This window comes from Ranitomeya imitator, chromosome 1 (genome assembly GCF_032444005.1).
Source record: "Ranitomeya imitator isolate aRanImi1 chromosome 1, aRanImi1.pri, whole genome shotgun sequence".
Classification (NCBI taxonomy): domain Eukaryota; kingdom Metazoa; phylum Chordata; class Amphibia; order Anura; family Dendrobatidae; genus Ranitomeya; species Ranitomeya imitator.
In genome coordinates, this window is record NC_091282.1 from 666,673,363 (window position 1) to 666,699,939 (window position 26,577).

Genomic DNA, 26,577 nt, shown 5'->3' on the forward strand with positions numbered 1-26,577 from the left:
AATTATACAGATACTGAGAATTACACCCAGTATACAGGACAGGAGAAGTGGTACTGTGCAGTGTATATATACAGAATAATACAGAAAATGAGAATTACACCCAGTATACAGGACTGGAGAAGTGGTACTGTGCAGTGTATATATACAGAATAATACAGATACTGAGAATTACACCCAGTATACAGGACAGGAGAAGTGATACTGTGCAGTGTATATATACAGAATAATACAGATACTGAGAATTACACCCAGTATACAGGACAGGAGAAGTGATACTGTGCAGTGTATATATACAGAATAATACAGGTACTGAGAATTACACCCAGTATACAGGACAGGAGAAGTGGTACTGTGCAGTGTATATATACAGAATAATACAGATACTGAGAATTACACCCAGTATACAGGACAGGAGAAGTGGTACTGTGCAGTGTATATATACAGAATAATACAGATACTGAGAATCACACCCAGTATACAGGACAGGAGAAGTGGCACTGTGCAGTGTATATATACAGAATAATACAGATACTGAGAATTACACCCAGTATACAGGACAGGAGAAGTGGTACTGTGCAGTGTATATATACAGAATAATACAGATACTGAGAATTACACCCAGTACACAGGACAGGAGAAGTGGTACTGTGCAGTATATATACAGAATAATACAGATACTGAGAATTATACCCAGTATATAGGACAGGAGAAGTGATACTGAGCAGTGTATATATACAGAATAATACAGGTACTGAGAATTACACCCAGTATACAGGACAGGAGAAGTGGTACTGTGCAGTGTATATATACAGAATAATACAGATACTGAGAATTACACCCAGTATACAGGACAGGAGAAGTGGTACTGTGCAGTGTATATATAATGAATAATACGGATACTGAGAATTACACCCAATATACAGGACAGGAGAAGTGGTACTGTGAAGTGTTCATACAGTTAGGTCCATATATATTTGGACAGAGACAACATTTTTCTAATTTTGTTTATAGAAATTACCAAAATGAATTTTAAACAAAACAATTCAGATGCAGTTGAAGTTCCGACTTTCAGCTTTCATTTGAGGGTATCCACATTAAAATTGGATGAAAGGTTTAGGAGTTTCAGCTCCTTAACATGTGCCGCCCTGTTTTTAAAGAGACCAAAAGTAATTGGACAGTTGACTCCAAGGCTATTTCATAGACAGGTGTGGGCAATCCCTTCGTTATGTCATTCTCAATTAAGCAAATAAAAGGCCTGGAGTTGATTTGAGGTGTGGTGCTTGCATTTGGAAGATTTTGCTGTGAAGTAAACATGCGGTCAAAGGAGCTCTCCATGCAGGTGAAACAAGCCATCCTTAAGCTGCGAAAAGAGAAAAAACCCATCCGAGAAATTGCTACAATATTAGGAGTGGCAAAATCTACAGTTTGGTACATCCTGAGAAAGAAAGAAAGCACTGGTGAACTCATCAATGCAAAAAGACCTGGGCGCCCACGGAAGACAACAGTGGTGGATGATCGCAGAATAATCTCCATGGTGAAGAGAAACCCCTTCACAACAGCCAACCAAGTGACCAACACTCTCCAGGAGGTCGGCGTATCAATATCCAAATCTACCATAAAGGGAAGACTGCATGAAAGTAAATACAGAGGGTTCACTGCACGGTGCAAACCACTCATAAGCATCAAGACTAAAAAGGCTAGACTGGACTTTGCTAAAAAACATCTAAAAAAGCCAGCACAGTTCTGGAAGAACATTCTTTGGACAGATGAAACCAAGATCAACCTCTACCAGAATGATGGAAAGAGAAAAGTATGGTGAAGGCGTGGTACAGCTCATGACTCAAAGCATACCACATCATCTGTAAAACACGGCGGAGGCAGTGTGATGGCTTGGGCATGCATGGCTGCCAGTGGCACTGGGTCACTAGTGTTTATTGATGATGTGACACAGGACAGAAGCAGCCGAATGAATTCTGAGGTATTCAGAGCCATACTGTGTGCTCAGATCCAGCCAAATGCAGCCAAACTGATTGGTCGTCGTTTCATACTACAGATGGACAGTGACCCAAAACATAAAGCCAAAGCAACCAAGGAGTTTATTAAAGCATAGAAGTGGAATATTCTTGAATGGCCAAGTCAATCACCTGATCTCAACCCAACTGAGCATGCATTTCACTTGTTAAAGACTAAACTTCAGACAGAAAGGCCCACAAACAAACAGCAACTGAAACCCACCAAAGTGAAGGCCTGCGGGAGCATCAAAAAGGAGGAAACACAGCGTCTGTGGATGTCCATGAGTTCAAGACTTCAGGCAGTCAATGCCAACAAAGGGTTTTCAACCAAGTACTAGAAATGAACATTTTATTTAAAATTATTTAATCTGTCCAATTACTTTTGGTCCCTTTACCAACAGGGTTGCACATGTTAAGGAGCTAAAACTCCTAAACCCTTCATCCAATTTTAATGTGGATACCCTCAAATGAAAGCTGAAAGTCTGAACTTCAACTGCATCTGAATTGTTTTGTTTAAAATTCAATGTGGTAATGTCTATAACCAAAATTAGAAAAATGTTGTCTCTGTCCAAATATATATGGACCTAACTGTATACAGGATAATACAGATACTGAGAATTACACCCAGTATACAGGACAGGAGAGGTGGTACTGTGCAGTGTATATATACAGAATAATACGGATACTGAGAATTACACCCAGTATACAGGACAGGAGAAGTGGTACTGTGCAGTGTATATATACAGAATAATACAGATACTGAGAATTACACCCAGTATACAGGACAGGAGAAGTGGTACTGTGCAGTGTATATATACAGAATAATACAGATACTGAGAATTACACCCAGTATACAGGACAGGAGGAGTGGTACTGTGCAGTGTATATATACAGAATAATACAGATACTGAGAATTACACCCAGTATACAGGACAGAAGTGGTACTGTGCAGTGTATATATACAGAATAATACAGATACTGAGAATTACACCCAGTATACAGGACAGGAGAAGTGGTACTGTGCAGTATATATACAGAATAATACAGATACTGAGAATTATACCCAGTATATAGGACAGGAGAAGTGATACTGTGCAGTGTATATATACAGAATAATACAGGTACTGAGAATTACACCCAGTATACAGGACAGGAGAAGTGGTACTGTGCAGTGTATATATACAGAATAATACAGATACTGAGAATTACACCCAGTATACAGGACAGGAGAAGTGGTACTGTGCAGTGTATATATACAGAATAATACAGATACTGAGAATTACACCCAGTATACAGGACAGGAGATGGTACTGTGCAGTGTATACATACAGAATAATACAGATACTGAGAATTACACCCAGTATACAGGACAGGAGAAGTGGTACTGTGCAGTGTATATATACAGAATAATACAGATACTGAGAATTACACCCAGTATACAGGACAGGAGAAGTGGTACTGTGCAGTGTATATATACAGAATAATACAGATACTGAGAATTACACCCAGTATACAGGACAGTAGAAGTGGTACTGTGGAGTGTATATATACAGAATAATAGAGATACTGAGAATTACACCCAGTATACAGGACAGGAGGAGTGGTACTGTGCAGTGTATATATACAGAATAATATAGATACTGAGAATTACACCCAGTATACAGGACAGGAGAAGTGGTACTGTGCAGTGTATATATACAGAATAATACAGATACTGAGAATTACACCCAGTATACAGGGCAGGAGAAGTGGTACTGTGCAGTGTATATATACAGAATAATATAGATACCGAGAATTACACCCAGTATACAGGACAGGAGAAGTGGTACTGTGCAGTGTATATATATACAGAATAATACAGATACTGAGAATTACACCCAGTATACAGGACAGGAGAAGTGGTACTGTGCAGTGTATATATACAGAATAATACAGATACTGAGAATTACACCCAGTATACAGGACAGGAGGAGTGGTACTGTGCAGTGTATATATACAGAATAATATAGATACTGAGAATTACACCCAGTATACAGGACAGGAGAAGTGGTACTGTGCAGTGTATATATACAGGACAGGAGAAGTGGTACTGTGCAGTGTATATATACAGAATAATACAGATACTGAGAATTACACCCAGTATACAGGACAGGAGAAGTGGTACTGTGCAGTGTATATACACAGAATAATATAGATACTGAGAATTACACCCAGTATACAGGACAGGAGAAGTGGTACTGTGCAGTGTATATATACAGGACAGGAGAAGTGGTACTGTGCAGTGTATATATACAGAATAATAGAGATACTGAGAATTACACCCAGTATACAGGACAGGAGGAGTGGTACTGTGCAGTGTATATATACAGAATAATACAGATACTGAGAATTACACCCAGTATACAGGGCAGGAGAAGTGGTACTGTGCAGTGTATATATACAGAATAATATAGATACTGAGAATTACACCCAGTATACAGGACAGGAGAAGTGGTACTGTGCAGTGTATATATACAGAATAATACAGATACTGAGAATTACACCCAGTATACAGGGCAGGAGAAGTGGTACTGTGCAGTGTATATATACAGAATAATATAGATACTGAGAATTACACCCAGTATACAGGACAGGAGGAGTGGTACTGTGCAGTGTATATATACAGAATAATATAGATACTGAGAATTACACCCAGTATACAGGACAGGAGGAGTGGTACTGTGCAGTGTATATACACAGAATAATACAGATACTGAGAATTACACCCAGTATACAGGACAGGAGAAGTGGTACTGTGCAGTGTATATATATAAAGATACTTAGATTTACACCACAAATCCTACACAAGACCAAAAAGTAAAGTAAATGTCCCACTCAATTAAATCAATATAAATATTTTGTTAATAAATACAAAATCAAGAAATTGAACTTTTCATGTCTGTTCTATATTGATTTCTTGATTTTGTATTTATTAATAAAATGTTTATATTGATTTAATTGAGTGGGACATTTACTTTACTTTTTGGTCTTGTGTAGGATTTATGGTATTTGGAGTGTTCTGAGATATCTATGAGCAGTCTAGCAATGTGGCATTTTGCTCCTAGGAGATATTTCTGTGTGTTTCAGTATTTTTCTATTAGATTTACACCACACAGGCAATATATATATAATAACTGAGCAGCACCAAAGGCGGAGACAATGACACCAGCGCTGATTGGCACCAGGCATCTCGTGTCACAACACCACATCACAGCCACTGTGGGAACGGCGCCGGCACAGGAGGTGAGTATAGGATTTATTCATTTATCAGGGCCAAACATTTAGTTTAAGATGAGGTTGTTCTAGCGGGAGACAATCCCTTTAACCCCTTTCTGCCATTAGACGTACTATTGCGTCCATGTGGGGTGGGCTTTACTTCCCAAGGACGCAATAGTACGTCATATGCGATCGGCAGCGCTCACGGGGGGAGCGCCGCCGATCGCGGCCGGGTGTCAGCTGTTTATCGCAGCTGACATCCGGCACTATGTGCCAGGAGCGGTCACGGACCGCCCCCGGCACATTAACCCCCGGCACACCGCGATCAAAGATGATCGCGATGTGCCGGCGGTGCAGGGAAGCACCGCCCAGGGAGGGGGCTCCCTGCGGGCTTCCCTGAGCCCCCCGCAGCAACGCGATGTGATCGCGTTGCTGCGAGGGTCTCACCTCCCTCCCTGCTCCCTCCAGCCCCGGATCCAAGATGGCCGCGGATCCGGGTCCTGCAGGGAGGGAGGTGGCTTCACAGAGCCTGCTCAGAGCAGGCACTGTGAAGCAGCCTGCACTCCTATCAGATCAGTGATCTGACAGAGTGCTGTGCAAACTGTCAGATCACTGATCTGTGATGTCCCCCCCTGGGACAAAGTAAAAAAGTAAAAAAAAAAAATTTCAAATGTGTAAAAAAAATAAAAAAAAATATTCCAAAATAATGAAAAAAAAAAAAATATATTATTCCCATAAATACATTTCTTTATCTAAATAAAAAAAACAAAACAATAAAAGTACACATATTTAGTATCGCCGCGTCCGTAACGGCCCGACCTATAAAACTGGCCCACTAGTTAACCCCTTCAGTAAACACCGTAAGAAAAAAAAAAAAAAAACGAGGCAAAAAACAACGCTTTATTATCATACCGCCGAACAAAAAGTGGAATAACACGCGATCAAAAAGACAGATATAACTAACCATGGTACCGCTGAAAGCGTCATCTTGTCCCGCAAAAAACGAGCCGCCATACAGCATCATCAGCAAAAAAATAAAAAAGTTATAGTCCTGAGAATAAAGTGATGCAAAAATAATTATTTTTTTCTATAAAATAGTTTTTATCGTATAAAAGCGCCAAAACATAAAAAAATGATATAAATGAGGTATCGCTGTAATCGTACTGACCCGAAGAATAAAACTGCTTCATCAATTTTACCAAACGCGGAACGGTATAAACGCCTCCCCCAAAAGAAATTCATGAATAGCTGGTTTTTGGTCATTCTGCCTCACAAAAATCGGAATAAAAAGCGATCAAAAAATGTCACGTGCCCGAAAATGTTACCAATAAAAACATCAACTCGTCCCGCAAAAAACAAGACCTCACATGACTCTGTGGACCAAAATATAGAAAAATTATAGCTCTCAAAATGTGGTAACGCAAAAAATATTTTTTGCAATAAAAAGCGTCTTTCAGTGTGTGACGGCTGCCAATCATAAAAATCCGCTAAAAAACCCGCTATAAAAGTAAATCAAACCCCCCTTCATCACCCCCTTAGTTAGGGAAAAATTTAAAAAATGTATTTATTTCCATTTTCCCATTAGGGCTAGGGTTAGAGTTAGGGCTAGGGTTAGGGCTAGGGTTAGGGCTAGGGTTAGGGTTAGGTTTAGGGCTAGGGTTAGGGCTAGGGTTAGGGCTAGGGTTAGGGTTAGGGCTAGGGTTAGGGCTAGGGTTAGGGTTAGGGCTAGGGTTAGGGCTAGGGTTAGGGTTAGGGCTAGGGTTAGGGCTAGGGTTAGGGCTAGGGCTAGGGTTAGGGCTAGGGCTAGGGCTACAGTTTGGGTTGGGGCTAAAGTTACAGTTAGGGTTTAGATTACATTTACGGTTGGGAATAGGGTTGGGATTAGGGTTAGGGGTGTGTCAGGGTTAGAGGTGTGGTTAGGGTTACTGTTGGGATTAGGGTTAGGGATGTGTTTGGATTAGGGTTTCAGTTATAATTGGGGGGTTTCCACTGTTTAGGCACATCAGGGGCTCTCCAAACACGACATGGCGTCCGATCTCAATTCCAGCCAATTCTGCGTTGAAAAAGTAAAACCGTGCTTCTTCCCTTCCGAGCTCTCCTGTGTGCCCAAACAGGGGTTTACCCCAACATATGGGGTATCAGCGTACTCAGGACAAATAGGACAACAACTTTTGGGGTCCAATTTCTCCTGTTACCCTTGGGAAAATACAAAACTCGGGGCTAAAACATATTTTTTGTGGGAAAAAAAAAGATTTTTTATTTTCACGGCTCTGCGTTATAAACTGTAGTGAAACACTTGGGGGTTCAAAGTTCTCACAACACATCTAGATTAGTTCCCTGGGGGGTCTAGTTTCCAATATGGGGTCACTTGTGGGGGGTTTCTACTGTTTAGGTACATTAGGGGTTCTGCAAACGCAATGTGACGTCTGCAGACCATTCCATCTAAGTCTGCATTCCAAATGGCGCTCCTTCCCTTCCGAGCTCTGCCATGCGCTCAAACGGTGGTTTCCCCCAACATACGGGGTATCAGCGTACTCAGGACAAATTGGACAACAACTTTTGGGGTCGAATTTCTCCTCTTACCCTCGGGAAAATACAAAACTGGGGGCTAAAAAATAATTTTGGGGGGAAAGATTTTTTTTTTTAATTTTCACGGCTCTGCGTTACAAACTGTAGTGAAACACTTGGGGGTTCAAAGCTATCACAACACATCTAGATGAGTTCCTTAGGGGGTCTAGTTTCCAAAATGGTGTCACTTGTGGGAGGTTTCTACTGTTTAGGTACATTAGGGGCTCTGCAAATGCAATGTGACACCTGCAGACCATTCCATCTAAGTCCTCATTCCAAATGGAGCTCCTTCCCTTCCGAGCCCTCCCATGCGCCCAAACAGTGGTTCCCCCCCACATATGGGGTATCAGCGCACTCAGGACAAATTGGACAACAAATTGTGGGGTCGAATTTCTCCTGTTACCCTCGGGAAAATACAAAACTGGGGGCTAAAAAATAATTTTTGTGGGAAAAAATTTTTGTTTTATTTTTACGGCTCTCCATTATAAACTTCTGTGAAGCCCTTGGTGGGTCAAAGCGCTCAGCACACATCTAGATAAGTTCCTAAGGGGGTCTACTTTCCAAAATGGTGTCACTTGTGGGGGGTTTCTACTGTTTAGGTACATTAGGGGCTCTGCAAACGCAATGTGACACCTGCAGACCATTCCATCTAAGTCTGCATTCAAATGGCACTCCTTCCCTTCTGAGCCCTCCCATGTGCCCAAACAGTGGTTCCCCCCACATATGGTGTATCATCGCACTCAGGACAAATTGGGCAACAAATTTTGGGGTCCAATTTCTCCTGTTACCCTCAGGAAAATACAAAACTGGGGGCTAAAAAAATAATTTTTGTGGGAAAAAAATTTTGTTTTATTTTTACGGCTCTGCATTATAAACTTCTGTGAAGCACTTGGTGGGTCAAAGTGCTCACCACACCTCTAGATAAGTTCCTTAGGGGGTCTACTTTCCAAAATGGTGTCATTTGTGGGGGGTTTCAATGTTTAGGCACATCAGTGGCTCTTCAAACGCAACATGGCGTCCCATCTCAATTCCTGTCAATTTTGCTTTGAAAAGTCAAACGGCGCTCCTTCCCTTCCGAGCTCTCCCATCCACCCAAACAGTGGTTTACCCCCACATATGGGGTATCAGCGTACTCAGGACAAATTGTACAACAACTTTTGGGGTCCAATTTCTTCTCTTACCCTTGGGAAAATAAAAAATTGGGGGCAAAAAGATAATTTTTGTGAAAAAATATGATTTTTTATTTTTACGGTTCTACATTATAAACTTCTGTGAAGCACTTGGTGGGTCAAAGTGCTCACCACACCTCTAGATAAGTTCCTTAGGGGGTCTACTTTCCAAAATGGTGTCACTTGTGGGGGGTTTCAATGTTTAGGCACATCAGTGGCTCTTCAAACGCAACATGAGGTCCCATCTCAATTCCTGTCAATTTTGCATTGAAAAGTCAAACGGCGCTCCTTCCCTTCCGAGGCTCTCCCATCCGCCCAAACAGTGGTTTACCCCCACATATGGGCTATCAGCGTACTCAGGACAAATTGTACAACAACTTTTGGGGTCCAATTTCTTCTCTTACCCTTGGGAAAATAAAAAATTGGGGGCGAAAAGATAATTTTTGTGAAAAAATATGATTTTTTATTTTTACGGTTCTACATTATAAACTTCTGTGAAGAACTTGTTGGGTCAAAGTGCTCACCACACCTCTAGATAAGTTCCTTAGGGGGTCTACTTTCCAAAATGGTGTCACTTGTGGGGGGTTTCAATGTTTAGGCACATCAGGGGCTCTCCAAACGAAACATGGCGTCCCATCTCAATTCCAGTCAATTTTGCATTGAAAGTCAAATGGCACTCCTTCGCTTCCGAGCTCTGCCATGCGCCCAAACAGTGGTTTACCCCCACATGTGGGGTATTGGCATACTCAGGACAAATTGTACAACAATGTTTGGGGTCCATTTTCTCCTGTTACCCTTGGTAAAATAAAACAAATTGGAGCTGAATTAAATTTTTTGTGAAAAAAAGTTAAATGTTCATTTTCATTTAAACATTCAAAAAATTCCTGTGAAGCACCAGAAGGGTTAATAAACTTCTTGAATATGGTTTTGAGCACCTTGAGGGGTGTAGTTTTTAGAATGGTGTCACACTTGGGTATTTTCTATCATATAGACCCCTCAAAATGACTTCAAATGAGATGTGGTCCCTAAAATAAAATGGTGTTGTAGAAATGAGAAATTGCTGGTCAACTTTTAACCCTTATAACTCCGTAACAAAAAAAAATGTTGTTTCCAAAATTGTGCTGATGTAAAGTAGACATGTAGGAAATGTTATTTATTAAGTATTTTGTGTGACATATCTCTGTGATTTAATTGCATAAAAATTCAAAGTTGGAAAATTGCGAAATTTTCATAATTTTCGCCAAATTTCCGTTTTTTTCACAAATAAACGCAGGTACTATCAAATAATTTTTACCATTGTCATGAAGTACAATATGTCACGAGAAAACAATGTCAGAATCACCAGGATCCATTGAAGCGTTCCAGAGTTATAACCTCATAAAGGGACAGTGGTCAGAATTGTAAAAATTGGCCCGGTCATTAACGTGCAAACCACCATTGGGGGTAAAGGGGTTAAGCAGCGGACTCTTTATTAGCCCATATGGCAACATTTCAGTTCCATATCAGAGAAATGTTCTGTTATTGATCAGAAAGGTTGCCACTTGGGCTAATAAAGAGTCCGATACTTTTATCACAGAGTGCTGTGTGTGTACATTATACATTACATTATAGACACATACAGTGTTTAGGTGAAACTGCTACTGCGGTGTGGGCGCTATAGAGGTGACACCACTGTATGTATATACTGCGATCGCTGTGTATAGCCCATATAGGCCGGCCGCAGTGTATATGTATGTGGGTGTGTTGCTGCCTAGCGGTAAAACCAGTGGTGACCCCTGCTAGAGGCAGAGCTTCAAGCGAGAACGCGTGGTGTCTCTCAAGCCTGGGCACATCCCTAACATTAAGTACTGAGAGACTTTCTAGCTTGTTTACAATTCTCTAGATTGTTAAATTGCATATTTACTAACACTAATTATTTCGAAGTTATTGCTGTATAAAAATACCAATATAACAATCCCTGGCCGTTTCAACCTCGTGATCTCTGTACATTGCATCCAGGCACCTGCATTATACAGCACACACTGCTCATACAGGAAACTTCCCTCAGCAGTACTACAGCTTTAAGGCTGACCCCGCCCTCCCATGTGACTGATCACATGGTAGTGACGTCACCAAAGGTCCTTTAGCCCACTAGGATTTAGCATCTTGCTTCCACGGACGGTAAGGGCATGCCAGAGCTCTCCTTTGTGGCCGGCTGTGATTGTCACTTGGTATGGAGCCATTGTGATGGGTGTGAGGGCAGAATAGGGCGCTGTTCACACCTTAAAGGGACCAAACGCAATGTCTGGAAAGGTCACAAAAGATAGTCGGGGTCACTGTCTGCTGAAATGTGGCGTTGGGGGGTCGGTAGTACGCTGTCAGGCGGAGGCACATCAGCAATAATCTCGGGTCTAGTGTGCCGATCACACTGATGTTCCCGAATGTTTAGAATGAGAACATCTCCATTCTGACGCGGCTGAAGTTGATTTCTTATTCATCAGTTTCTTATTCGGCAATTTTTTCTTTTCTGTTTCTTATAGATTTAACCACAAAAAATAATCATCACAATAATAACATACAATGCAGCGAGGTGAATACACTGAAAAACAGCTACAAAAATTATAAAACTGGCACAAAAATTGGCAACGAAGGGTGTTATTCATAGGGTTAAATGACTTTGGGTCACTGATATCACAGTGAAGACATCAAACCCAGGTCTCTCCAGCCTGGCCCAAATGCGCTCTGGGCATCAGAGCTGGCATCAAAGTGAGCAGTCGATTTTGGCCATTTGAATAAGTAACTGGTGTTATTAAGGGGTTAAATGACTTTGGGCCACTGACTAAGAATACACAGATGGTGATGCCCTGTATCAAACCCTGTTCCTGCAGCCTGGCCCAAAGGGGTTCTAGGCATCAGAATTGGCATCAAAGTGGGCAAACAGCCGATTTTCACACATTGGAATGTTTTTAAGGGGTTAAATGACTTTGGGCCACTGATCTCACACTAAGGGCTCCTTCTCACTTGCGAGACATGCGTCCGTGTCTCGCATGTGAAAACCAAGCTCTGGTGCCGGCACTTCAGAGCGGAGCGTGCGGCTGCACAGCAATACATGGAGCTTCACGCTCCGCTCCCAAGTGCTGGCGCCAGAGCTTGGTTTTAACATGCGAGACTCGGCCGTATGTCTCGCAAGTGAGAAGGAGCCGTTAGAATACATATGTCATTTAACCCCTTAAAAACACCAGTTACTTATTTAAAGGGAACCTGTCACCCCCAAAATCGATGGTGAGGAACGCTCACCGTCATCAGGGGCTTATCTACAGCATTCTGTAATGCTGTAGATAAGCCGCCGATGTAACCTGAAAGATGAGAAAAAGAGGTTAGATTATACTTACCCAGGGGTGGTCCTGTCCGAGGCCTCCCATCTTCATACGATGATGTCCTCTTCTTGCAGTGGCTCCGGCGCAGGCGTACTTTGTCTGCCCTGTTGAGGGCAGAGCAAATTACTGCAGTGCGCAGGTGCCAAGCCTCTCTGACCTTTCCGGCGCCTGCGCACTGCAGTACTTTGCTCTGCCCTCAACAGGGCAGACAAAGTACACTTGAGCATGAGCCGCGGCGTGAAGACCAGAAGATGGGAGGCCCCGGACCTGAGACACCCATCAGAGAAGGACCGCCCATGGGTGAGTATAATCTAACCTCTTTTTATCCTCTTTCAGGCAACATCGGCGGCTTATCTACAGCATTACAGAATGCTGTAGATAAGCCCCTGATGACGGTGAGCTTACCTCACCATCGATTTTGGGGGTGACAGGTTCCCTTTAAATGGCCCAAATCGACTGACTGCCTACTTTGATGCCAGTTCTGATGCACAGAACCCATTTGGGCCAGGCTGAAGACACCTGGGTTTGATGTGGGTTCCCTGTTCTATATGTCTGCAGTGTGATATCAGTGGTCCAAATTAATTTAACCCCTTAAAAACATCAGTTACTTATTTAAATCTGTGAAAATGGGCTGTTTGCCCACTTTGATGCCAATTCTGATGCTCAGAACCCATTTGAGCCAGGTTAGAGAGACCTGTGTTTGATGCGGGGCATCACTGTGTATTCATAGTGTGAGATTAGTGGCATAAAGTCATTTAACCCCTTAAAAACATCAGTTACTTATTCAAATCTGTGAAAATGCGCTGTTTGCCCACTTTGATGCCAGTTCTGGTGCCCAGAACCCATTTGGGCCAGGCTGGAGGGTCCTGAGATTGATGCAGGGCATCACTATTTGTGTATTTTAAGTGTAAAATCAGTGGCCAAAGGCATTTAACCCCTTAAAAACAGTTACTTATTAAAATGTGTGAAAATGGGCTGTTTGCACACTTTGATGCCAGTTCTGATGCCCAGAACCCATTTGGGCCTGGCTGGAGGGACCTGGGTTTGATGCAGGGCATCACTCTCTGTGTATTTTAGGTGTCAGATCAGTGGCCAAAAGGCATTTATCAAAAAAAAAAAATCAGTTACTTTTTCAAATCTGTGAAAATGTTTTTTTCTCTCTAGCTTCAGTCCCCTCTGTGCTCATTTGTGAACCTGTTCTGCTTAGTCAGTCTGAGAGCTTTAGGGTATGTGCACATGCTGCAGAATGGTGTGCGGATTTTTTCGAACCGATTTTGGTAAATCCGCAGGAAAACCGCACTGCGGATTTACTGTGGTTTTGTGCGGATTCCTAGTGAGGAGCAGGTGTAAACCGCTGCGGAATCCACACAAAGAATTGACATGCTGCGGAATATAAACCGCAGCGTTTACGTGCATTTTTTTCCACAGCATGTGCACTGCATGTTTTGTTTTCCATAGCTTTACAGGATACTGTAAACTCATGGAAAACTGCTGCGGATCCGCAGAGTCAAATCCACTGCGGATCCGCAGAGTGTGCACATAGCCTAACAGAAGGGAACGGGGAAGGACTGAGGTTGGACAATGAGTTTTTCTGTCAGCAGAGAAATTTATTTTCTTCTTGCTGCTTCTCGCCTGAGTGAGCAGATCAATTGTGTGTTCATATCATGCTTATCCTCAGCCTGAGGGAGGGTATATGTCTTCAGCTGTGATTCTTCAGGCTGCAACTCATTCTGACCACATGGCTTGGACAGGATGCAGCTTGAAATATGTTATGATGGCCATTTCCATCGCATTGTTGGAAAACCCCTTTTAAAGGGAACCTGTCACCCCCAAAATCGAAGGTGTGCTAAGCCCACCAGCATCAGGGGCTTATCTACAGCATTCTGTAATGCTTTAGATAAGCCCCAGATGTAGCCTGAAAGATGAGAAAAAGAGGTTAGATTATACTCACCAGGTGCGGTCCTGGGCCTCCCATCTTCATAGGATGACGTCCTCTTCTTGTCTTCACAATGCGGCTCCGGCGCAGGCGTATTTTCTCTGCCCTGTTGAGGGCAGAACAAAGTACTGCAGTGCGCAGGTGCTGGGCCTCTCTGACCTTTCCCGGCGCCTGCGCACTGCAGTACTTTGCTCTGCCCTCAACAGGGCAGAGAAAATACGCCTGCGCCGGAGCCGCGGCACGAAGAGGACAATATCGTATGAAGATGGGAGGCCCCGGACTGCGACGCCCATCGGACCAAACCACCCCTGGGTGAGTATAATATAACCTCTTTTTCTTATCTTTCAGGTTACATCTGGGGCTTATCTGCAGCATTCCAGAATGCTGTAGATAAGCCCCTGATGCTGGTGGGCTTAGCTCAGTCGATTTTGGGGGTGACCGGTTCCCTTTAAGTATGAAATCATTATAGTTAACACTCTTCCACTAAGAGACAAACTCATAACGAGAGCCGCCATGATCAGCTGTTACCTGTTGGATAATATACTTTTTCCTCATTGTTACTTGTGGAGTCCCCGTAACTGATTTACCTTTTTCCTTTCTTTTAGAGTAGGAAATTGCATCTGGATTCAATGGACATATAGAAGCGGCGTGACTGACACGCAGCAGCTCATTGTGATACTATGGCAGTAACGCTTCGGATGAACAGTGGACTCCACCTATGTAAGAACCATCCGTGGAGTAGGCATTGTCTTGCCTTTTATCCAGCCGTTCCACATCCTGTGGTATACATCAATAGTTACAGGAGACCCGGCCTTCCTCCAGATAAAACACCGTTTTGGAAGAAGACAGATTTCAGTATCAAAAATGGAGTCAACAGTGTGAAGAAACACTTTGGTCTTCTGATGAAAGAAGCAGCTGATCATCTTAGAGGGCCAAATGGTAAAACCATACGGCAGGATATGTTGGAGCAGACAAGCGTGGTGTGGGAGTTCAGAGAGCCAGAAGATCTGGACAAATGGTTGGTGTCCTCAGACGTGGAGATCGGTGGTAAAAGCCAGGCCTTTCTGAAAATTGGCAACAACAGCCAGACAGCCCTCTTTTATGGAGTTCTTAATAATGATGTGCCCCGCGACGGAGAAACCAGATTTAGTGGATATTGTACCTTGAGAACAAAGGCTCCAAAGGTTTGTAGAACATATCATTGGCATATGAAGGTTTGTTGTAGAACCGGATTAGAGTTTTCCTTTTTTTTTTCCTCCTTCTTCGAAGAGTCACATATTATTTTAACATAGCCATAGGAGGGTCTTTTTTTGTGGTATTACAATATAAAAAATAAAATCATTTTATATACTGTATAGAAATTTTTTTTCCGGTCAACATTTTCAGAAGTTAATGTTTTTGATGGCGAGTCGGCATGTTTTGTGATATCATTCCGTGATTAGCATCATTTTAATCTTATTTTTTTTATATACCATTTTTGGGGTGAAGAGTGGCAATAAAAAAATAATATTTTTTTCTTTGCCTCTACTGTTTGGTATTCTGTATGTAAATGTTGACAGTAGTGATATACTCACCGAGCAAAGTCTTCTCCCTGGCACCTCGTGGCCACATATCTGTAACCTCCTGGATTAGTATGTGTGGTGCAAAGATTATTCTCTCATTGCAAGTCTGTGAGACTAAGAGCTCATGCACATGTTTTATTGGATAGCACTCAGACCAATGTTATTCAATTATTTTGCAAAGTGAAATAGGAGCATGCTCTGATTTCACACTGAAATCAGATACCACTCACCCATTCAAAAGTATAGGTGCGTGAAAATAACCAGACTGCACTTGGAAGATATCTGGGTGCAGTTTGATTTCTTTGCACTCACAAAAAAAGATGGAGAAATTTTGCTCTCCTTCTCACAGTGAGCTCCTATTCTCTAATGACAGTATCGGATCACACTATGCCGACATTCAGATCAGTGTCATTGGCATAATGAATCTCATTCACTTGGATGTGAGACTCTATGGTGGTATAAAAGCACCTTAAGGTTGAGGCCTTAGGCTATGTGCACACGTTGCGGATTTTGCTGCGCATCCGCAGCGGATTGGCTTCTGCGGATTCGCAGCAGTTTTCCCTGAGTTTACAGTACCATGTAAACCAAAATCCGCAGTGCACATGCTGCGGAAAAAAACGCGCGGAAACGTAGCATTGTTTATTCTGCAGCATGTCAATTCTTTGTGCGGTTTCCACCTACTCCATAATAGGAATCCGCAAAAAAAATTGCAGTAATTCAGCAGTGCAATTTACCTGCGGATTTACTAAAATCAGTCTGGAAAAATCCGCACACCAATCTGCAACGTGTGCACGTGCCCTTAGGCCGGGATCACACATGCGAGAAACACGTCAGTGTCTCGCATGCGAATTCCAAGCTCTGGCGCCGGCACTTGGGAGTGGAGCGTGCGGCCGCATAGCAACACATGGGGTCGCACGCTCCGCTCCCAAGTGCCGGCGCCAGAGCTTGGATTTCACATGCAAGACACGGACGTGTTTCTCACGTGTGATCCCGGCCTTATAGTCTTAGGCCGGCGTCACACTTGCGAGTTTTACGGACGTAAGAGCGCAGAAACTACGTCCGTAAAACTCGCAAAACATACGGCACAATTATTCCCTATGCCCCTGCTCCTATCTGCCGTATTAAACTGATCAGTATTATACGGCTTTCTACGGCCGTAGAAAATCGCAGCATGCTGCGTTTGTCACCGTATTGCGCAAATAAAACGTCAATGAAAGTCTATAGACGCCCCAAAAATACGGATTACACACGGACCAGCAGTGCGACTTGCGAGGAATACGCAGCGCTGTTAGAGAGAAAAGCCGGCAATTCATTGCGGTGTACAGTAAAATCACACTGACAGCTTACAGTAGAATAAATGTGTACACATAGAATAGGTATATATGTGTAATATATATATAATATATCATTGAGACACATATGTATATATATATTATTTCATCCAGCGCGATATAGCAGAAAGCCGGTAATTCAATTACCGGCTTTTGCTATCTCATTCCTAAACCCGACATGATATGAGACCTGGTTTACCATTTTTTTGCATATTCCACACTACTAATGTTAGTAGTGTGTCTATGCAAAGTTTGGCCATTCTAGCTAGTAAATTAAAGGGTTAAATGGCGGAAAAAATTGGCGTGGGCTCCCGCACAATTTTCTCCGCCAGAGTAGTAAAGCCAGTGACTGAGGGCAGATATTAATAGCCTGGAGAGGGTCCATGGTTATTGGCCCCCCTGGCTAAAAACATCTGCCCCCAGCCACCCCAGAAAAGGCACATCTGGAAGATGCGCCTATTCTGGCACTTGGCCACTCTCTTCCCATTCCCGTGTAGCGGTGGGATATGGGGTAATGAAGGGTTAATGCCACCTTGCTATTGTAAGGTGACATTAAGCCAAATTAATAATGGAGAGGCGTCAATTATGACACCTATCCATTATTAATCCAATACTAGTAAAGGGTTAAAAAAAACACACATTATTAAAAAATTAATTAATGAAAAAAATCATTGTTTTATTTATTTTTTTACAGATCGAGGGTCTTCAGTGATTGGATTGAGAGTAGAATAAATTAATACAACAACCTTTGTGATTTTTTTCATTAAATTAATTTTTAATAATGTGTGTGTGTGTGTGTGTGTGTGTGTGTGTGTGTGTGTTTTTTTAACCCTTTACTAGTATTGGATTAATAATGGATAGGTGTCATAATTGACGCCTCTCCATTATTAATTTGGCTTAATGTCACTTTACAATAGCAAGGTGGCATTAACCCTTCATTACCCCATATCCCACCGCTACACGGGAATGGGAAGAGAGTGGCCAAGTGCCAGAATAGGCGCATCTTCCAGGCTATTAATATCTGCCCTCAGTCACTGGCTTTACTACTCTGGCGGAGAAAATTGTGCAGGAGCCCACGCCAATTTTTTTCCGCCATTTAACCCTTTAATTTACTAGCTAGAACGGCCAAATTTTGCATAGACACACTACTAACATTAGTAGTGTGGAATATGCAAAAAAAATGGGAATATGACATGGTTTACTGTATGTAAACCAGGTCTCATATGTCGGGTTTAGGAAGGAGAAAGCAAAAGCCGGCAATTGAATTACCGGCTTTCTGCTATATCGCGCTGGATGAAATATTAATATATATACATATATGTGTCTACTGACATTATTATATATATATATATATATATATATATATATATATATATATATATATATATATATATATATATATATATATATATATATATATATATACATACACACACACACACACACATATATATACACACACAGTATATATATTTTTTTTTTTTACACATGGATCCCTTGTATATCCGTATGTCGGTTTTGCAAGCCTGCGATAAAAACACGCAGTACGGATGACATACGGATTACATACGGAGGATGCCATGCGCAAAAAACACTGAAACACCCTGCCTACGGAGGAGCTACGGACCACTATTTTCGGGACTTTTCAGCGTATTACGGCCGTAATATACGGACCGTATTTTCATACGCTGTGTGTGACGCCGGCCTTAGACTTGCTTTCCAAATACACAGCACTGTGTGATTGGGGAGGTCACAAGTATAGTCACATTGTGGTACTATGTCGCTAACAACATTTTAACCCCTTAAGCCCCAAGGGTGGTTTGCACGTTAATGACCGGGCCAATTTTTATAATTCTGACCACTGTCCCTTTATGAGATTATAACTCTGGAACGCTTCAACGGATCCTGATGATTCTGACAATGTTTTCTCGTGACATATTGTACTTCATGATAATGGTAAAATTTCTTCAATAAGACTTGCGTTTATTTGTGGAAAAAAAACGGAAATTTGGCGAAAATTTTCGCAATTTTCCAACTTTGAATTTTTATGCCCTTAAATCACAGAGATATGTCACACAAAATACTTAAGTTACATTTCCCACATTTCTACTTTACATCAGCACAATTTTGGAACCAAAATTTTTTTTTCTTAAGGGTTAAAAGTTGACCAGCAATTTCTCATTTTTACAACACCATTTTTTTTTTTTATGGACCACATTTCACTTGAAGTCATTTTGTGGGGTCTATATGATAGAAAATAACCAAGTGTGACACCATTCTAAAAACTACACCCCTCAAGGTTCTCAAAACCACATTCAAGAAGTTTATTAACCCTTCAGGTGTGTCACAAGAATTTTTGGAATGTTTAAACAAAAATGAACATTTAACTTTTTTTTCACACAAAATTTACTTCAGCTCCAATTTGTTTTATTTTACCAAGGGTAACAGGAGAAAATGGACCCCAAAAGTTGTACAATTTGTCCTGAGTACGCTGATACCCCATATGTGGGGGTAAACCACTGTTTGGGTGCATGGCAGAGCTCGGAAGGGAAGGAACGCTAATTGACTTCAATGCAAAATTGACTGGAATTGAGATGGGACGCCATGTTGCGTTTGGAGAGTCACTGATGTGCCTAAACATTGAAACCCCCCAAAAGTGACACAATTTTGGAAAGTAGACCCCCTATGGCAGGGGTCCCCAACTCTAGTCCTCAAGGCCCACCAACAGGTCATGTTTTCAGGATTTCCTTTGCATTGCACAGGTGATGCAATTATTACCTGGGCATGACTAAGGAAATCCTGAAAACATGACATGTTGGTGGGCCTTGAGGACTGGAGTTGGGGACCCCTGCCCTAAGGAACTTATCTAGATGTGTTGTGAGAGCTTTGAACCCCCAAGTGTTTCATTACAGTTTATAACGCAGAGCCGTGAAAATAAAGAATTTCCCACAAATTATTTGTTAGCCCCCAGTTATGTATTTTCCCAAGGGTAACAGAAGAAATTGGACCTCAAAAGTTGTCCAATTTGTCCTGAGTACGCTGATACCCCATATGTGGGAGGGAACCACCGTTTGGGCGCATGGCAGAGCTCGGAAGGAGCGCCATTTGGAATGCAGACTTAGATGGAATGGTCTGCAGGCGTCACATTGCGTTTGCAGAGCCCGTAATGTACCTAAACAGTAGAAACCCCCACAAGTGACCCCATATTGGAAACTAGACCCCCCCCCCAAGGAACTTATCTAGATGTGTTGTGAGAGCTTTGAACCCCCAAGTGTTTCACTACAGTTTATAACGTAGAGCCGTGAAAATAAAAAATCATTTGTTTCCCACAAAAATTATTTTTTAGCCCTCATTTTTGTATTTTCCCAAGGGTAACAGGAGAAATTGGACCCCAAAAGTTGTCCAATTTGTCCCGAGTACGCTGATACCCCATATGTTGGAGTAAACCCCTGTGTGGGCACTTGGGAGAGCTTGGAAGGGAAGGAGCACGCTTTTACTTTTTCAACACAGAATTGGTTGGAATTGAGATTGGACACCATGTCGCGTTTGGAGAGCCCTGATGTGCCTAAACAGTGGAAACCCCCAATTCTAACTGAAACCCTAGCCCCAGCCCTAACGGGAAAATGGAAATAAATACATTTTTTTTATTTGATTAATTTTCCCTAACTAAGGGGGTGATGAAGGGAGGGGGGGGGGGGGGGGGGGGGGTTGGTTTGATTTATTATTTATAGCGGGTTTTGATGATTGGCAGCCGTCACACACTAAAAGACGCTTTTTATTGCAAAAAATAGTTTTTGCGTCTCCACATTTTGAGAGCTATAATTTTTCCAGATTTTCGTCCACAGAGTCATGTGAGGTCTTGTTTTTATTGTTACCGTTTTCGGACACTTGACATTTTTTGATCGCTTTTTATTCAGATTTTTGTGAGGCAGAATGACCAAAAACCAGCTATTCATTAATTGTGTGTGTGTGGGGGGAGTTCATAACATTCCACATTTGGTAAAATTGATAAAGCAGTTTTATTCTTCGGGTCAGTACGATTACAGCGATACCTCATTTATATATTTTTTTAATGTTTTGGTGCTTTTATACGATAAAAACTTTTATAGGAAAATATTTTTGCATCGCTTTATTCTGAGGACTAACTTTATTTTTTCGTTGATTACGCTGTATAGCGGCTCATTTTTTGCGGGACAAGATGATTATTTATATCCGTCTTTTTGATCATGTGTTATTCCACTTTTTGTTCGGCGGTATGATAAAGCGTTGTTTTTTGCCTCTTTTTTTACCGCGTTCACTGAAGGGGACAGTTTTATAGGTCAGGTCGTTACGGACGCAGCGATACTAAATGTGTATTTTTATTGTTTTATTATTTAGATAAATGTATTTATAGGAATATTTTTTTTCCTTTATTTAGGAATTTTTTTTTTTTACTTCATAACATTGCCCCAGAGCACCGTGTCCGATCAGCAATCTGACATGCAGGGCTACAGGCTTACCAGCGCTTGCTCTGAGCAGGCGCTGGTAAGCCACCTCCCTGCAGGACCCAGATGTAGCCCCGCGGACATTTTGGATCCGGGGCCTGCAGGGAGGAGACGCTTGGTACAAGGTGAGCACATCGCCTTGTACCGAGGGTCTCAGGGAAGCACGCAGGGAGCCCCCTCCCTGCGCGATGCTTCCCTATACAGCCGGAACACTGCGATCATCTTTGATCGCAGTGTGTCGGGGGTTAATGTGCCAGGGGCGGTCCGTGACCGCTCCTGGCACATAGTGCCGAATGTCAGCTGCGATAGTCAACCAACACCCGGCCGCGCTCCTCCCGTGAGCGCGGCCGATCGCTATGACGTACTATCCCGTCCCTGGGAATTAAGTCCCAGGTCACTTTGACGGGATAGTACGTCATACGGGATTAATACGTTGGACTTTTACAGACGTGGTGATACTAAATATGTTTAGTTTTTAAACTTCTCTATTTTTGAATGGTTAAACATCAGCAATCAGAGCTAGCTGCAGTCGCTTCTGTAGAACAGGCACTTGCCTTGTATTGGACGAGTTCTGCTCCGTACACCCCGCACCTGACGTACATGTCAGGTAAGGGGTTAACGGTGTCGACTCACTAACACCAGCATTAGGCTGGGACCAATTTAATTTGTATATGTTGGATTGAAGGCTTTTGGAGGTAGTTACACCCCCTACTGACATGCAAGAAATACATGTTGGAAAGGAATTGTTATATTAAACATCTCCCAATGGGTAATGTGTTCCTTCCTTTCATGAATGATTATTTTTTTGTTTATAAATTACAGGGATCGTTCAATCGTAAATTGTCTTATGATTGGTCCAACTTTAACATTTTGCATCTGAGGATTCGGGGAGATGGCCGGCCCTGGATGGTGAACATCCAGTCTGAGACGTATTTTAGCGCTCAGTGGGACGACTTATACAATTATTTCCTCTACACTCGTGGTGGGCCGTACTGGCAGGACGTTAAGGTAATGATTTACTGCTTCACAGTTTTGGAAGCAGCAGGTGCACTTATTAGTACAATAAACATTTTAGTATGGTTGTCTGGAAATTTAGTAATTTTTTTTTCTGACAAGTTGTTACTCATCCACAAGATATGGGACAAGTCACGTCCTGGGATATCAGTGATCAGTAAGTTGTCCCTTATCCCAAATTTTTATCTTTCGTTTCTCATCTGCAATACCAGTTCAATTTGGGAAAGGTCTGTCTTAGCCTTTGTTCACACCTCGTTATTCGAATACCCTAATATTCTCCATTGACTTAATGCCAGAAAACTGTCCGCTGTATTCATGAGGGGATCCACTTTTCAGTTACCGTTGACAGACAGCTGGGGCAAGATCTCCTTGTGAATACAACAGGTTTATAAGCTAGCTTTCTCCATGTTCTGCGTTTCCTGTATCTGAAGAATTCTGCGGCACTGACAAGTCACACTGCCAAAAAGCACTGTGCAGCGGTTACATCGCAGCACAACACTACAGGGCGATTTTAGTATTCTACAAAGTATGCTTCTAAAAACAGTTGCAATTAAGGGTCACATTCTGATCCCCAGGTTACCACAACCGCACCACAGAAGTCACAAAAATGTAACCAGTTGGGTGTTTGTGTACCACCGTTACTCTAGGGCAGGCTCCCCAACCTGTAGCTCGGGAGCCACATGTGGCACGCGGCCCCATGACTTGTGGCTCGCGACTGTGTCAGTTTGATGCATTAGGTCCAGGTCTAGCAAACAGGTATGAAAAACATCTCAAAATGGTGAATTTTGTGAGTAACCCTGCACAGAATTGCAGATCTGGATGCACATTTACTGGTCTTAGGGGTTTAGAGATGTTTTAGGTATGATACGCTGGAGGTTTGTACTACCTGTTAGAGGAGGTGCTCAAAGCTGGATGTGACAGTGTGTTGGGAGAATACTAAATGGGGGTATTGTGGAAACCCCTGGATCTCACTGTACTGCTCTGGAGTGATTTCTGTGGAAAAGCTTTGGTTATCATTATACCTGTAATGGGGGCTTTGGTTGACACTACTTTGAAGGGGGTGGGAGCTGGATGTGGCTCGCGACCCTCTCTCTAAGCTGAATGTGGCTCTCAAGGTCAGAAAGGTTGGGGACCACTGCTCTAGGGGGTCACAACGCTGGCATACAGCATCTTTATTTTTCAACTGCACAACATCACCATGAGCCTTAAGAGCAGATTCATCCCTATAAATTAAATGGATAAAAAGCCACTAGATTATATCCATTTGCAAGCTGTTCTGTTCTGTTAAACCCCATTCACACACACAATACTGTTACATTCCCTTCCGACTGATTACTGTAATGATCCAGTACTTGTGGTAGTACAGCAGCCCATTCCCCTTCCATGCTGTCTTTATGTAGGACATGTTATTGGGGGAGAGTCACTTTAACTCTTTTCCAACTGTTCACAGATTCCTTTATCCAAGTTCTTCTTGACAAGTCGAGGAAGGATTCAGGATGGCCAGTTCCCCCTGTGGCCAGATAAGGCGAGTACAACGGTTAATACACTGCTACTTAGCATCACACTTGAGGGGTAAATTTAGCAACTTGGGTACCTGATATCAGGCAGCCCACTGTAATTATGGCACCCAGGGGCGATTGCATTAACGCACAAATGGCTGTTTTTTTTTTTTTTACATTTCAAAGTGTAACCTTTTTTTTTTTTTCAGATTACCACCCTTGGATTTACTCTTGCAGACAGAGCTGATGGACCGTTTCATCTTGAAATTGACTTCATTGGGTTGTGTAAAGACCAAGCACATACGGAGGAGTTTGCCTATGAACATTATCAATATAAACCTTTATAACAAGATCCTTAAGTGTTTTTTGTTATCTCCTCACCAATAAAAGCTGCTTTGTAAATATTTGATGGACAAATCAAAGTTTGATTTTTTTTTCCAAAAAAAAAAGGCATTTATTAGGAATGTTACAATTATAATAAAGAACATTCATGTATGTTATGTCCCTATAACAGTAACATCCTATATACATCACTTGTACCTGACAGGAAATTAAGATCCGAAATAATTATCTACAAGCTTAAATTAAAAAAAAAAAAAATAGAAATTGTCAAAGTTTTAGCCAAAGAACCAATATTTGCTGAAATACCACTCCAGTACATTTTTTTTTCTTGTTCAATTTCAGCACTGGTTTGGTGCCATTATTCCAAGTTCCCGGACCCTAGTAATACACTTCCCAGCCGCTGGCTTCTGCGCTTCCTGGTGCCACAGCTTCTGACTGACCACACATCAGCTTTGTTTTGGCTCTCACACTTAGGCCTCTTTCACACTTCCGTCTTTTTGAAGACATTACAATGCGTCGTTCTGTGCAATAAACGCATCTGCAAAGTTGCCCGTAGGATGTGTTTTTTGCACATGGACTTGTATTACCGACATCGCGACGTATGGACACACGTTCTATACGTCGTGCACTGGATGCGTCGGTAATTGGCGGACCTTCGTCACAAAAAAGTTCAATGTAACTTTTTTGTGCGTCGCGGCCGCAGCTCCACCCCTCTCCTCCCCAGAGTGCAGAATGGGCAGCGGATGCGTTGAAAAACTGCATCCGCTGCCCATGTCGTGCACTTATTTCACAACGTACGTCGGCCCGACGGAAATGTGAAAGAGTCCTTACAATTGTGACTTCTGCAATCACTCAGCAAACATTGGAGAGACCTGACAGGTCGCAACCTGCAGAAGGTGGGGGCTGGTAAGGGTCCTACCAGGGGCTTACATAAATGACTCCACACCAGCCACCAAATATCAAAACGCTGGAGTGGTGCTGTATGTCCAGGAGGGATTAGAATAGCTTCTAATTGTGCATTATGTTAACATATTAAGGTGAAGCCTGGTGGTATAAATGCCCCTTCACACAGGTTAATAGTGACGACTCTCTCGGATGGGAGGTGTCATGGCTTTGTGGGTCTCCAGCTTTAGTCACATACATTATGGATCTGTGCTCAGTGTCATAGTGATGTCTGCCCCCACTGGAGCACAGCTATAGCACAATCCTGTGGTTTTGGCACACTTTGCAACTCTTAAACCAGATCCAGCTGTATCTGACATGTTTGTAAAGATCTTCTGAACGTATCTGTATGCTGAATGTAAAGGTAAAACATCTGTTAAATGGAAAAGGATTAATAAAATGTGGTGTTTTAAATGAAGACCATAGAAATGTTGATCTATGCATCTCAATTCTCTAACGAAAGAAAATCACATCCGCTTGACCATACTCCAATTTTCTTCTTGTGGATGGGCCCAGCACAGATTCCTTACAAAGCGCTGTTCACTTTTGGGGACCAATTTTTTAACTAAATTTTGCACAGTTTGCCGTCTTAGCCTCCGTTTTGTACTGTCTAATGTTGGCTACAGGAGCTCACCGAATTCAATAATCTCATGGTGGCAGGGAGAGGTCAGCTGATTTATGACCACTAATCACAGCAAAGCCAAATGTGCTGGGAAACAGTCTGTAAATGCTAAATTTTCAATTAAGCACTAGAGCAAAAATAACTTTTAGCCGTCAATAAATGTATAAAAGTGTAAAAAAAAAAAAAAAAAAAGTTCTTAAGTCTGACCACTCCCTTAATCCTTCAAATAATTTAACACAAATCCCTAATAAGGAAACGTGCAAAACTCAGGAAGGTTGTAAAACTTTCCAAAAACCATAAAAATCTGTCCATGCCTCACTAATTGCAGCCAAGATACGGTAAGTGCAGCAGATTACCTTACAACATGAGACACTGCAAACTGGCTTCCAGGAGAAAATAGCTGCATGGACATTAGTGCAAACCTGGACAACTTCTGGCTTTCAGGGAAATATTAAATCTGCAGTTGCGGAGGAATAATAAGGGTC

The 26,577-nt window shown here is 42.2% G+C and overlaps 1 protein-coding gene across 3 annotated transcripts; it reads left to right on the forward strand.

Annotated features, from left to right (window-relative positions):
- Positions 1-11,094: 11,094 nt before the first annotated feature.
- On the forward strand, positions 11,095-24,593 carry NDUFAF1 (NADH:ubiquinone oxidoreductase complex assembly factor 1). Of its 3 annotated transcripts, none has more exons than XM_069729319.1 (5): positions 11,095-11,164; positions 14,907-15,480; positions 22,496-22,681; positions 24,138-24,212; positions 24,396-24,593. In XM_069729319.1, the coding sequence occupies exons 2-5, from the start codon at positions 14,977-14,979 to the stop codon at positions 24,531-24,533; spliced, it is 903 nt and encodes a 300-aa protein (XP_069585420.1). In that variant the 5' UTR covers positions 11,095-11,164; positions 14,907-14,976; the 3' UTR covers positions 24,534-24,593. The 3 variants fall into 3 exon arrangements, with proteins under 3 accessions (XP_069585420.1, XP_069585411.1, XP_069585429.1); XM_069729310.1 differs by having other exon boundaries at positions 11,097-11,164; positions 14,902-15,480; XM_069729328.1 differs by having other exon boundaries at positions 11,163-11,214; positions 14,902-15,480.
- Positions 24,594-26,577: the final 1,984 nt, after the last annotated feature.